The 14,371-nt window shown below is 42.4% G+C and overlaps 2 protein-coding genes across 14 annotated transcripts in view; one reads left to right on the top strand and one right to left on the bottom strand.

The window, feature by feature from the left end:
* The window catches only part of LOC128762135 (membrane-associated phosphatidylinositol transfer protein 2-like), a 43,934-nt gene extending 32,418 nt beyond the window's left edge, over nt 1–11,516 (bottom strand). For 3 of the 9 annotated variants that reach the window (XM_053870059.1, XM_053870066.1, XM_053870064.1), the window contains exon 1: nt 10,946–11,516. The gene's annotated coding sequence lies outside the window, so the exon portion shown is untranslated. Of the gene's footprint in view, nt 1–9,502; nt 10,668–10,723; nt 10,839–10,945 lie in introns of those variants that run through there. The other 6 variants (XM_053870065.1, XM_053870063.1, XM_053870067.1 and 3 more) reach the window with 4 other exon arrangements.
* On the top strand, nt 5,175–13,893 carry mtrfr (mitochondrial translation release factor in rescue). 5 transcript variants are annotated; one of them, XM_053870083.1, is made up of 4 exons: nt 5,175–5,407; nt 6,798–6,927; nt 10,440–13,448; nt 13,668–13,893. In XM_053870083.1, the coding sequence occupies exons 3-4, from the start codon at nt 13,170–13,172 to the stop codon at nt 13,887–13,889; spliced, it is 501 nt and encodes a 166-aa protein (XP_053726058.1). In that variant the 5' UTR covers nt 5,175–5,407; nt 6,798–6,927; nt 10,440–13,169; the 3' UTR covers nt 13,890–13,893. The 5 variants fall into 5 exon arrangements, with proteins under 5 accessions (XP_053726058.1, XP_053726055.1, XP_053726057.1 ...); XM_053870080.1 differs by having other exon boundaries at nt 5,175–5,411; XM_053870082.1 differs by having other exon boundaries at nt 5,175–5,411; nt 9,545–13,448.
* Nucleotides 13,894–14,371: the final 478 nt, after the last annotated feature.

Genomic DNA, 14,371 nt, shown 5'->3' with positions numbered 1-14,371 from the left:
GTGCTACAAAAATAAAGGTCTTTGTTTACACGGAGCGGCCGCAGACAACACCGTCGCAGCAAATGCAAGCTCTTCAGATGCAGAGCAAATTATTAAGCATCTACATGCCACCGTGGAAGGTCTCCAGTCAAACCTCAAACCACAACACTCTCCCTGACGGAGTTTTACAACCTGATATGCAAATCATCTCCCTAACGTCCCCATCGCACTCACAGCTGTCAACCAGAGTCGGAATTGAATATGATATCTTTCCAGAACCACAGCATCATAAAACCCGACCAGAAATAGGGGTTGAATAATAACTACAGTTCTTAAAGCAACATGTATGATGGAGACACTCACTAAACGGAGAAAAGGAAGCGGTGTTGCTTCTTAATATGACACGTGACTGGCCTGTTGAGTCTTGCTAAATGGTGGGCAAGGTCTTGAAGCAAGTGAGGAAGAATGATAGTCGAGGGGCTTTTTGTAGAAGGGAGCCGGACATTACGCTTTGAACAATTGAGCACAATGTATTCTACCATCTGTCCTGTAAAAAAACGGTCAGAATGCAACAGATGAGGTGCACTAAACAAAAACCGGGGAAAATAATCTACTCAAAGAAACTCAAAGCAAACCGACGTGCCTGAGCCTAAAATGCATTTCCTTCTCCTCCTGATATCCTCCACATCATTACTTGAACATGTGGGGGGGTTACCATGGAGACACACGGGCCTCTTCCCTCATTGGCGGCCCTGATGAAGTCAGAGTGACGACTGAAGGCGAGACGCTAGCAGGGCCTGATACGCCCTTCTTTTGCTTCTCCTGTTTCCACTTTCACTTCTGTCAGTCTCTTAATCACCTTCAACGAAATCCTCTGGCTTCTCCTCATTTGCACATAATGGCCCTGCGTGCGCCGCCTTCATACATGTGGGTGCGAGTTGTATACACCGCAGGATTTCAAATGTAAAGAGCCCAGTGGTGGATGTCATAAATATATATATACTCGTTCTCAGGCATGAATCTAAATAAAGCCGCGTCAACTTCTCCGAGCTTCGGGCTGACGTAAATGTAGCGCTTGTTTACAGCTACTGTATGTCATCCCAGGCCACGTTCGACATCGAGCAGCTCTGGACTTGTGCTTGGAGGATTTAAAGATTTAAAAAACATCTATTGAAAGAGAAACACACAGGTCAGGTTGACTGAGGAAAAACAACATTTAAATGCACAAATGACAAACTTGCGAGAATGCTCAGTGAAAATACATGGAAGATTTACTGCAAACTTTTTTGGCTACTTGGTCCAAACAACATACGCGGCAGGCATTTTATTAATGGTCTGAGAATTGAAAGCGTGAGAGAGAATACGGATGTGGAGACTGCGTACAATGCCTGTCGCTATGTGATGCTTTCTAGCTCCGTGGAATGTGGGAACCACAAATATTCAGAGGGTTTTAAATGGGGAAGAAACATCAATTATGAGGAAATCGAAACAAGAACAGCAAGATTTTCTAATCCAAGGTCATGGAATCGAAGCAGCTGAGGGCAAGATAACTCACTGACTGACCTTTGTCAATCTAGCGTTCAACCTCTACATCTTTCTTACTCACATCAACTATACTAATAACTGTTTGAATTCATCAGTTTTATTTTGTTGTTTTTTTTATTGAATTTGTTTTACACAATCCTCAGCATTACTATGAATAAATATATACGCTGAACTGACTTACCTTGGGTAAAGCTAAGACTTTTCTTTGCGCTTCAGATCAAATTTGACATAATATAATTCACTTCTAGCTATCTAACATGGTTATCCAATAATCACTTCATTTCATTTGCCCTTTGGCTCACGTATTCTTCTCACCACAGCTTCAGTTAATACTTCGCAATGAAAACATTCAGATTATTTCAACCAGTGTTAAATGAAAACTCATTCTCCCTTAATAAGAACCATATCACATTTCATAGAGAACATACCTCCTTCCTCGGAATGCTCTTCACTAGCAGGAAAGTTTTCCATGCTTATGTGATGTTGGTGTATGCTGACCTAACTTAGAGGTGCAGTAGAAGCCTACTGGCCTACATGGATGGGTAATTTGTCTTGCATATAGTGCAGCAAACTCCAAACTAAACACGACAATTTTATAATGCACTAACAGTCAAAATAAATTGACAGAAAGTCAATCAGAGAGTAAAATGGATCATAAACCCAGTCCATTCATTATTAATCACTGGAATGGAATAAAAAAAAAAATCTATATTCCATCTTATTTCCAGTCATTCTGAATATGATACACTAATTCTCTAAGTGGCTTTCATCTGCCTGATTGTGGTTCATGTTTTTTTTTTAACTTGGAAGAAATGTGAATCAGTGAGTCATCAGAGGGACCGTTGAGAAGAAAACAAAATGCTGAGGGGAAAGCTGAAACCGTCTGTTGCCCCGTGGTGAAACACTTAAAAGCCGCATGTGCACTTCCGATAATGTGTTCTTCCCTAAACTGCTTTATCCAGAGTCAAAGAAGCAAGCGGGCTTTCATACTGACCATAAAAGGCCCTTTGCAAAGTTGTTTTTGGTGCTGGAACTTTGGGTTAACAGCTCTAAAGGAGGTCACATTTCAGTTGCACAAGAAGAACAAGCCAGGTCACCTGGTGACTTTGCAAAGGGACAAATGTGGAGACAAGCAGGAACATGCCATCGGAGGAATCCCAACAGTCAGAATTTGTGAATGGAGACGTTTCTTTTTGGCACATGGAAAACTGAACAGAGCGCGTCCATTAAATGACTCCCACAGGAGGCGAGAGGAGCGAGGTGAGGGGCAGCAGGAGGGGGTTCGGGTTCTGAAGGAGTCTATTTATAGCTACTGAGAAGTCAGGTGTCTGTGACCGATGGAAAAAAAAGGAAGAATGCTAGAGCTTTCAACTCAAAATGGACACACAGGTTAATCTGAACTAAGTTGTGAGATCAGAGGAGATATGCCTGAAATACAAGCCTTTTCAACAGCTCGATCAATTGAGATTGTATTCTATAGAGTGTTTGCAGGTGGTTACCTATGGAAGAATCACTGCTTTCTGTACAGAACATGGTTCTATTGGCTTCACCAATCAACAATCCTCAACTCCGATTGGATGTGCTTGTCCATGTGGACGAGTCAAGCTCCCTCTGCAAGAGGAAGCAAGGGGACGTTTGAAGATCCCTGAGGAACCTAAAGTGTGCAGGACACTGATATTGACATTAACCGCTAGACGTCTTTGATGATGAGGCCTTTATTTTATAGCGTCTGAAATGACATCACTCTGATAGGATTTTGATGTCGACAGGAAACATTGTGTTTCACTGAAATGAGACCTCAGACACGGGACGGAGGTGAATGAGGTGCAAGGACGCAGAACAAATTCAGATTTCATTTCCCAGACCAGAAACAGAACATCAGCCGTGGCATAATCAATCATGAGTTGGCCCGAAAAGGTCGCGTGGGGACAGGTTGTTACACCTATGAGCCTGTCCCGATCCATGCTGTTCAGCAGGGTGAGTGAAAGAAAAACAGTGTCCACAAAACCCGCTAGATTGAGGTCATTGAGCTCATCCAACTTCCGCTAATCGACTTCAGCACCATTTCAGACTGCCTGGCAAGCAACCAAAACATTTTGTCAGTAGAGTCACATGTCATTGGGTGTAATCTCTCCACAGCCATGCGCTTTTCAAAGACCATAATAAAGCTAACAAGAACCATGTAAATTCATATTACCTAAATATATGGCCCGCGGTCTAAACTGCATGGCTAGTCAAACTTTCATCCATTCATGGCTGCATTAAGTTCCACTTGCAAGGGGCTGGAGCCAATCCCAGCAATATATAGGGCTCAAATACAAAAAAAAAGGACCCAACTTTGGGATTCAAGGGAACCAGGCAGTAGATCCCCAGGATAGTTAATCAGCATCTCAGCTGGAGAATGTCCACATCCTTAACAGTCCACCTTAAAAGGCGGGGGAGGGCTGATAGTACGAGCCACACTTCAATACATGTAGACAAAAACAGGATGTAAATCTCAAGCACTGGAGAGAACCCAGTTCACACAGAAAGCCAGCGTGTTCTCTGCAAGACTTACTTGGAATGGACTACTGTATATACACAGGGGTGTTCCAGTTCACTTTTTTTCCAGCTAGTGGTGAAAGAATTCTGACTAAATGAGACTTCAAATGAAGAACTCGATGACACTTTCTACCGCACAAAAAGCATTTATACAAGCAAAACACAAGATATTGGTCAAGCAGGTGCAGCTTTGTTACAGTTTTTTATTTTCCACTGCACAAAAATTGAATCACAGCCTGGACACATTCCCCAAGCTGACACCGGGCGGAAGAAATTGAGACGGCTATTTTTTTCCTGGAAGCCCCCCTGTGCGTATAGTCCATTGAACCTACGACCTTCTTGATATGAGGCATCCACACGAGCCGCTGCCTCACCGAGCTGCCCTTCCGCAACTGTCAATTTCCATGTAACACAATCAGGGTTTCCCGCAGAAAAGGTGGAGGTGGGGGCAGTGCGGGGTTGTGCTTGAGAAAGGGTTCAGTCTGGTTTATTTCAGGCTTCCATCGCGAGACAGAGACAGAGAGAGATTTGTAGCATTGTGTCATTGTGTCGGTTAATGAAAGAGCTGCCAGGGATGTTGCGTTATTGCTTCCAATAAGATCAAAATGTGTTGCCGTTGGTTAGCTAGCCGATTTTTTTGGGGAGACGGTCTAGACAGAGAGTCATTTCTGCAAAGACGGGCCGCTGTAACGCAGCAGGGTACCCTGACAATGCCCCTAAACCGTTTCTTGTCAAGGATTATTACACAACTTTCTGAATGAATTTAGAAAATGACGAGCGGATCATTGAGCAGAATGGAGAGGGGGGCGTATCAACACTCAAGCACAATTATGACTTAGTGTAGCAAAACTGTTGTGTTAGTTTTATGGCACAGCTCACATTTGATCATAAAGCAAAAGCAGAATCACATAAAGAGGTTACTCTTCAGGTTTATTATCTCCCACAACTCAATCCACGGTGGAAAACTGAACCACTTCTATATTTTGAAGCTTAACCTTGCTACTACTCGATGATACTTTGATGTGAAAAATAATACTTTTTACACACATTTCAAAGGACACCTTGCTCATCTTTCCGGGGGTGATGTCTTATCATCGTCATAAAGGAACCACTGGTATTTACCGACAGCAACTTCCTGTTTTAGCCCTCAAACCAACAGCACACCTGCTTTTTGTTAACCAAATAAGACTGACGGGTATTCATAAAGAGTCCTTATTGACAGAGGCGTGTTGTGCTGATAGGCCTAGGATTGTTTGTGTCTCATTCTCTTGGAACCTCCAGCAGTAGTTCTTTCCACAGCCACAGTCAAAGAAATGACGACAGCAACACGCCAAGCTTATCAGTGGGTAATTATTTACACAACACCAGATAACGTCAAGGATGTAAATTCAGTTATAAGCTGTGGAGTAACAAGCCTGTTGACCGTCCTCAGCGGGAAATTACAGGAAGCTGCTCACGCAACAAGAAACAAACGAGGTGATGCGGAGGGATCGGAATAATTCCGTGTAAAAGCAGCTCATGGCATCGGAAATTACACGGCTGTGTTGTCTCAGGAGGGGGGCACGGGTTATCGCGTAGAAAGTGGGTGTCGTGAGCAGTGGGACTCTGAAATGACTTAATAGCTTGAGCCGCGGAAGCAAAACATTGTAATTAAGTGAAACAATAAACACACAGCAGATGAGTTAGAGTGAAATTAAAAGAATTTACTTGTTAAGTTCAACCCTCGCAACACGCTGCCAGCGTTGTACAAGGTCTCGCAGGTGAAGACGCTGCAGTCAAATATCTCGATTCTAGATTTCACCAAGAATAAATTGAGATTTCACTGGGGAATTAATGATGTCAGCGACAAGGAAAGGACTTGGACAGGATGTTCAGGAAGTAAAATCTGATATCAAAGTGAAATTAGCGGTGTGCCATTTTATTCAAATGCTAACAGCCAGACCTTTACACTCCCCAATCCAAATGAGTCTTTGTTGCACACATACTGCATGGAAAGTCGATTCACAGTAATAGTGCCACTCAGTCGGTCTGTGTTGGACACTCTTCCAGATGTTTTCTACCTTGTCGTCACTCTGACGCACAGCATGAGTTTACATATGGCCACGGCATTTTCTTATGGATCATGAAGGACTCAGGAAACAGAAATAGCTGTTCATAATTTTGCTTTGGTTATTATAATCGCTACACAGTGGACCACAGCCACATTGTGACACTACGTAGTTCTGTTAGAGGCACATGGACCTCAAGTCTTATTGGCCACAAATCGAGTTTTTTATCAAAGTTAAAAAAAGCATCATGAGGTTTTATATGCTTCATCAGAAACCCTGTAATCCAGGAGATTCTCAGACCAGTTTCCTTGCCGATTGCCTGCATTCAGTTCTATGTCTTCCAGCAGCCTTGGGTCTGTCGGGTGTGTCCTGGAAACCCCCAATGCAGGAACCTTTTAAAAGCGGAGGAATGGCTGTTGCAACTCATTTTTATCTCTAATGGAACCATGAGAGTCTGTGGCAGCCAGTAGCTGCTTTGGTTGATGCTATCACAAGTCCTGCAAACAACAAAAAAGCTAATATGAGAATTAATGTTCTGGTTTGCTGATTTATATTGGAAAACACTTGTTTTCAAAATGTGTATTTGTTGCATATTGTAAACTTTTATAGGTCATTTCCCTTCAATTTTGGCTGCCACGATTGCGCAATGCCGATGTTCTGAGATACATGAATTCACTCTTGCAGCTCGTTTCCACTTTAAACAAAAGGAAACAGTGCTGCGGCGTCTGACAGAGACCCGTCAATCATCAACGTGTGACCCGGCCTACGTCTGAGGACAAGCTCGTAGGCTGCTGTTTCAATGAGCGCAAACTGGGTAAGTAAATACAGATCCTGGCTGATGAGAGTACCAAACCCATGTGCACTGCTCTAGATAAACATTATTTAGCCACGTTCAAGCTCATAAATGCACAGGCTAAATGCAAATGCTAGCACAACATGCCGGTGGGATAATGAGAACTGTATCATATCCAGTGCTCTGCAATTGTTTCTGTTGAATTGTGTTTTTTGAATATTTTATAACGAAAATCTAAAATTTGTGGGTAGTTTTATTGTTTATTCTTTCATTTTGAATGCTCAGTTAATGTATTTAGAGAGTAGCCGCGATTGTAAAGATAAATTGTGATTAATAATTGTGATTCTGACATCATTTTGGGCACATTAGCACAGCCCAACACACCTATCCTTGTCATTCACTGAACGACTGACTCTCCAATTTCCGGGTCCCTCATCTCCATGAGTCCAAACCATCCAGCTGCTAAACATGAACACCAATAATTGTCAAAGACCAACTCACTTCCACTCCTGTTCACTTATTTTAGTGTCTTAATCCATGAAACAGCAATCTACTTTTTTCTATTTTCGAGTGAAGCTTAGCAGTGGCGGAATTGCAGAAGTGGCAGCAGTATAAAAATACCCCTCAGTACTTGAGTCACTACACAAATATCTGCTGATGTGAAAACGAACCTTTTGGCAACCTTTGGGTAGACGGAAGAATGTCAGTGTTTGGTGTTTGGGTAATGAAAGTGACTCGTGTTACCTTTCCCATATCTGTTCTTAGGTGACGGACATTTTGAAGTGGCAGTACAACTACTGAACCCTTTCAGCGACAGCAAACTTTTAATTCAAACTCATGGCGGTTTGTTAATCTCACATCAAATACTTTAAACAGCCAAAGAGTGAAAGCCTCAGAAGAGTTCACATCACAATTACGGTGTAAAGCGATTTCTTCTTCAATTCACTCTCTCCTTTAATTAAGAACACAAGACGTCTTTCTCAAGAATGCCTGAAACTGGTTTTTATCAGATCATAGAACTGGCCTTCAGGGAGGTTCCAAGTAAGATCATATCTGGGCTGTATATGCGCGGGGTTCAATATGTAATTCACATTTCCAGATGTAAACTGGAGTTTGTCCTGTGTTGACCTTCTCTTTTGTGATTTTTTTTTTTTGAATTGTTAAATGGGCATTTTCTAAATTAAAAACATTAAAAAAAAAGAGTTCATATCAGACAACTTCAGTCCAAATTAATCCGCTGACACGGCAGCAGATCCCTTTTTTCAGGATATAACCGATAAATTATTCACACTGAATGAATATTTGAAACCTGTTAAAATAACTGGGTTGCTAAAAATGTCTGGCAGGATTGATTTATAATCTAGCGACTGTCTGCTTGAATCAGAAACCACATCACTGACACTGATCACATTATTCATAGCTACTCCCAAATAACTCAGTGGAAAGAAAATTGTTAATTATCAATTTCATTTTTGTCATTTTGACAGGTACTTAAATCACTGACGTCACCAGATCAGAGCGTGCGTAGCCCTGTAAAGATGATTGTAACTAGTGAGATTTACTCAGTCAGTATATTGATGAATACATATTTGATAATATATGACATGATATAGTCCTATATTCTTCCTGCAATGGGGGAATTCGACAATACTCTCATTGCATACCGTAATAATGGTGTTTTTATAAATATATAATTCTACTTCTGTGTTCAACATATTCTCCCTTTTGTGATAACAATCCATCTATCCCATTTATTTATTTGACCCGGGTAACATTAGGAAATTTGCATTGTCAGCAATGCCCTGTCCATGAACCACACACATTTGTTTGCTTGAATGAGACCAGGGGAAGAGGGGAACGGACATACAAAATATTTCAGCCACAATCGCAGCAGCCTTGAAAAAAAGGGAGAGTGGGAAGGGAGAAATTTAAAATAAACAGATATAAGTGAGAATGCAACGTTTGGGAGATGCAAATAAAATACCCTGCATGCAGCAGGTAAAAAGGACTACTAACTAAAGAACTTGATTTTATGAGTGTATTTGTTTCTACACTCAACTATGGTGTGAAACATGTCATGAAAGAGCCAGGGTGGGAATATAAAAAACTGAAAAGGGTTTCCTAACGTGGGTGACAAGCTTCCTCTACAGTCTAAAAATAGAAGTGGAGTTGGTTCTCTCATAAGGATTTTATCTGAACGCCCTCAAATGGAAGTTTTTAGGCATGTTCCTGCCGGCGGCTCGGATGGAGCGATAGGCTCGGGAGGCAAACAAGCTTAAATCAAAAGCCGCCTTGGTTAGATGACACAGACCTGAAACTCATTACTGCCTCAATAAAATGTAGATATTGGAAAAACCATAAACCCCTGTCTTGTTTCACAAGATTTGCTGTACACGTTCCACATGCTAAGCACATTGAACTGTGAACCCGCTATGTTGTAAGATAGCATCAGCACTGCTGTTGAAATGTTCAATTCATTCCACCCTGAGCTTTTATGACGCAGCTTAAAATCTTAATCTCCTTTTGTTTTGGTCTGCTCACAGAAAGTCATAGGTTACAGCACAATATTGTCTTTATACTCAGAGAAAACACGTACTTGCCTACTGTACTATCTTCCACTGCTTATCTACCCCCTCAGGGTCAAGGACGTCATTTCAAGAGCCACTTGATTCTGTTTCGCCAGCTCCCCGGGACGTTCCCAAGCTAGAAAGAGGTTGACATGGCTGACTTTTACTTTGGTGGCTCAGCTCATCCTTCGTGAAAAGCTCGCAGAAGACATTGATACAGTATTTCAACGTCAGATGAAATTGATTCAATGTTGAATTATGTTGATTTATGGTCAGAAGTGGTTAAAATTTAAACGTTGACAACACTTTATCCTGATGTAATTTCAGCGTTAATTCAATGTTATTGGGGCTGCTTCACCAACAAACTCATCATCTAAAGAAAACAGCATAAAAGCAAAAATAACATTCATAAGTATTGAGTTTTGTCAGATTATCTAACTGTAATACGAGCAAATCTTCAATAGACATTAGAGCAGCCATTATGCTTCCGAGCTGCCTTATTGATCACCACTATGGTTAAAAACATGAGGCAGCCATGCAGGGTTGTGAGGGAGAAAATACAACATTTTGTAATACTGAGGCTTTTTCTTGCGCAACTGAATTGCAATTTTGTTTCCAAATAGGTTTAGCAGATAAAAGAGAAGTTGTCAGATGTGATGTGAAATGCAACGCTGAGGTCTTACATCTTGAATTAAAAATAATTTAACCATAAAACTTAGCTACATCGTCATTTAAATATGATCGTCAACATGAGAGGAGACGCAGGTTTAGACGTCTTCCAGCGTATTTCGTGATCTGAATTCTCAGCGACAGAGCAGCTGATGGAGACTGTTACACAACACCGTCAACCGTTCTGACCTGACAGCAGGTTTCAGCACGTCACGGTGAATCCACCCCGCATTCATACAGCGACATCAATTCTCAGCATCAAAACACGAGTGCTCAATTATCATCCGTCTGCTGCAGGCCCGAGCATGTTCTCGTCTCAGTGACCTGGTGCTGGCGACACGGGCGACGGAGCAGATGCAGAGCCATTTTCTGGAGAACAGCAGCCTCCGAGTCAGCACTGCCTCAATGACTCACCCCGAGCCTGCTGAGTCAAGTGGACTCTGGAACTCATGAAGCACAAGGCCTAAGCAAATGCATGTTTGGTGTGTGGTGAAGGCAGCTACAGGTGCGTAAACGAGGCGGAAAAGCGTCCTAAAACGGAGCGAGTGTCGCGTCAGAAGAGGTGTGTGTGTGTGTGTCACCGGGTTTAACGAGCGTGCCAGGGTGACAGCCACGCAACAAGAGGAATGCTGCTCCTGGACTCGTGGGGAAGTCAACACCACAGTCAAGGATCTGCTTCACATCGCTTTTATGGCTCTGGGGGGCAGATATGAACTGGAGTACACCCATCGGCGGATAGTTACCTAGCAACATAACTGCACGGTATATTGCCAAATCGATGGCTCGCCATCCTCAACACATACCTGGACCAGATGCACTCCAGCGATGCACCTCTGGTTTCAGCACACGCCTTCGAGCAAGAGCTGTTAAAACGGTTTCCTTCCCTGGGAGCTCGGTTCACACGCTGCTGGTGTCTGTCAGCGAAGCCATGGCTGAGATGTCAGCAGGTTAGTTCCTCCGTGTTCAACGTGGAAGAGCAGAGGCATGAGGCGATGTCGAGCATCATCGGGAGAGTCTTCCGCGAGAGGCTCCCTCCGTGTTTACTAAATCAGGCTGCATCACTGCGCACGAGTGTCCGCGCGTTCAATTTCCTCTATCGTCACCGAAGGCCAAAGTAGCTATGGTAACGTGTCTCAATGTCCTTGGCTGTATATCCACGCCGACCTCGGAGGAGTTGGCCGCTGTGCTTATCCGGGTGAAAGTGGGCCTCGCGTCAAGCTAGGGCTTCGTCCAAAACCCGGTAGCGTGAGACGGAGCCAGCCGAGGAGCACCGGCCATAGTAGCTGTCGCTCAGCAAGTCCGAGGGACGCTGCAAGACTTCACAGGCGTCACTGGCAGGACATGAAGTACGATCAACACACCCAAATACAGCGCCACTTCCGCTCGCCTTTCCAAATAAGAGCACGCGCTCTCAACCGACGTGTGTGTGTGTGTGTGTGTGTGTGTGTGTGTGTGTGTGTGTGTGTGTATAGATGTTGATAAATGTTTGGAGAGGTTAAATGCGATACAAAACTAAATTGATTTGTGATTTTTAATTTGAGCTAATGGGAGTCATTATTGTCGTTTGGAGGCGCTTGCTTTTGACAAAGGTATTAAATAAAAGGCACGAGGTCGCCTCCTGCTGGATGAAAGGAGTCGTCAGCTAATTGGTAACATCGCGAGATTTAAGAATAGTTTTTGTTGAAAACTGGTGGCTTTTTATTTTCAATTAGGAAATTAGTTTATGAATTATTTATTACAAAAGTAATAGCTTATAATAGCTTGTTTACATATATTATACATGGTATGTGGGAAAAAAATGTTTCAATGACCCTGTAAATGTGAATCACTTGGTCATTTAGTTTCACTAAATGCACGACATTCTCTAGCAGGAAGATTCCTAACTTTTTTTTTTTTTTGGATAGCTGCATTTTTAATTGATGGAATTCTGACTGCTTTTCGTCAAGAAAGCAGAACTACACTTCTTTCAGCACCTGTGCCGCCAAATTGTCGCTCTTTGAACATACATTGTGGCATGCATCATTTCCTGAATGGCCATGTATAGTCATCATGAAGAGTACAAGGAGGAAGCATTGCATCACAGTCATCCTCTATAGATCATTTATCTGTCCATCTGCATGTGTGGAAACAGTCAAGCTTCCTTCCTTCCCTTGAAGTGAGCGTTGGCTTGTTCTAAACATGTGAAACCAGAGGTGACCTGAAGTTTATGACCACATGTTAAGGCAGGAATGTAAATTGATGGGAACTCTGACAGGTTTTTCTCCTCCTGCTCAATTTCCAAGAATGCTGACACACGTCCAAAAAACTGTTCTTATTAGAGTCACAGTTCTTCAACTCTTCTAACTTCCTTATTAAGAAGAAAAAACGATTCTGCATTTTGTAGGTTATTTAATTAAATGTTTGGTTTTGCACAGGGGGAATTTCGGTCATCACCAGCGGGGCGAAAAAAAACAAAACAAAAAAAAACAAGAGAATATGGAAAACATGATTTTCAAATGAGCTTTAGTACTCTTTTGCCGTCTCTGTGGTTTTCTTTTGGATGCCATTTTTTTGTTGATAGTGGCCCCAGAATCGCGGAAACATCCTAGAAAAAATGTAAATTTAGATTAAATATCCTTTATTTGTCCCGCAATTAGTGGGCTGAGAAAGATGGTCTATGAATATTTGCCATGGTGCAACACATATTTAAGATGTACCCTTGGTGGAGTTATGATAAAGAAAGTAAATTTATATTGTTTATTAATTGTACTTTACATGATAAGCATGACAAAAAGATGGGGACCGTCTCCACTCTGGTATGTGAGTGCTTGCCAACACACGATGGCAGCAGAGTGAAAACACACATCCAAGAAGGAACAGACGTAAAGCGTAGAAGAAGAATGGAAACACAAACATGGGTGTTTTCGAAGGAGAAATGTCATAACAAGAAACTCCCGGACTATTGAAATGACCATTACAATAGCGCGGTTTATTTAAACGCGTTTACTTGCGGTAAGTTTTACGACTAGCTTGGCATTCAACGAGCAGATGTCCAGAATCGTCACTCTCCTCCGCGGCATGCTCGTTCACTCCAGCCGCTTCTGGTGGAGGGCTCCTCACACTGACCCCCGGATGTCCAGGAGACTTCCTGCTGGACTGACGTATGTGCCCAGTGCTGGCAAGAAGAACTCCATTAAACTTCCACTTCTCAACGAGGACGATCTTGAGGAGCAGTTTGTGAGAGGATCAGGTCCAGGAGGGCAGGCTACCAACAAGACGAGCAACTGTGTGGTGCTGAAACACATCCCTTCTGGGGTTGTAGTCAAGGTCAAGTTCCATTCCAGTTATTAAATATCTGGCCATTGTTGTATTATGTTTTTTTTCTTTCACATTAGGGTGTGTCAAAGACAATTTATTAACCTAAACTGAATGAATTGCAAAAGGCGTATTCTCCTGTTGGCTGTCCTGTGATGGTTGACGGCTTGAAAAAAATAAAATAAATAAAAGGCCTCCGCATTGAATTTAACTGGTCGTTCTATCTTGCAGTGCCATCAAACAAGATCTGTGGATCAGAATCGAAAACGTGCCCGAGAAATTATGCAGGAGAAACTGGACATTTTCTACAAGGGAGAAGAAAGTGAGATTCTTCTCAGGAAGAAGGAATCTGTGGTGAGGAAGCAGGAGAAACGAAGGAAAGTCAATGAGCACTTGGAGAAGAAAAGGCTGTTTAAAGAATCTATATCTGCAGAGACTAAACCTGAAAGTTAATCACTTTAAAATGAACAATTGAATGAAATGTTTGATGAAGAATGTTTGTCATCCATTCAGTCATCTGTTTCAATGGGGCAGCAGCCCAAGCAGATATGCCCAGATTATCTCCACCGTGTTTTGGATCTGTGTCAACACTGTGGGTGATCATGGCCAGAACAGCCTCGCGTGCACCGAGGCATCTGGCCAACATTTGGAATGGACTCCTGAACCACCCCATCTGGCTGTGCTCCGTGCAGTGGTTCTACTTTTAGCAATTTCCTGCTCACCCTATCACCACTATGCTGTGAAAGCATGGTGCCTTACTTTGTCTTCATGCTACTTCCATTGACATTTAAACAGCATATTGTGGTTGTGAAGTTGTTATGCCTTTCAATCAACTTGTTTTTCTCGCCTGGAGAGGTTGCAATGTAAAGGATTGACTAAAATAGGTATTTGAATATTGTGTAATGTGATAAAGAAATGTGGTAAAACAAGTACTG

Source organism: Synchiropus splendidus, chromosome 7 (genome assembly GCF_027744825.2).
Source record: "Synchiropus splendidus isolate RoL2022-P1 chromosome 7, RoL_Sspl_1.0, whole genome shotgun sequence".
In the NCBI taxonomy this organism is placed as follows: Eukaryota; Metazoa; Chordata; class Actinopteri; order Syngnathiformes; family Callionymidae; genus Synchiropus; species Synchiropus splendidus.
Note: the sequence above shows the minus strand (reverse complement) of the source record. Positions and strands in the feature narration are given on the sequence as shown.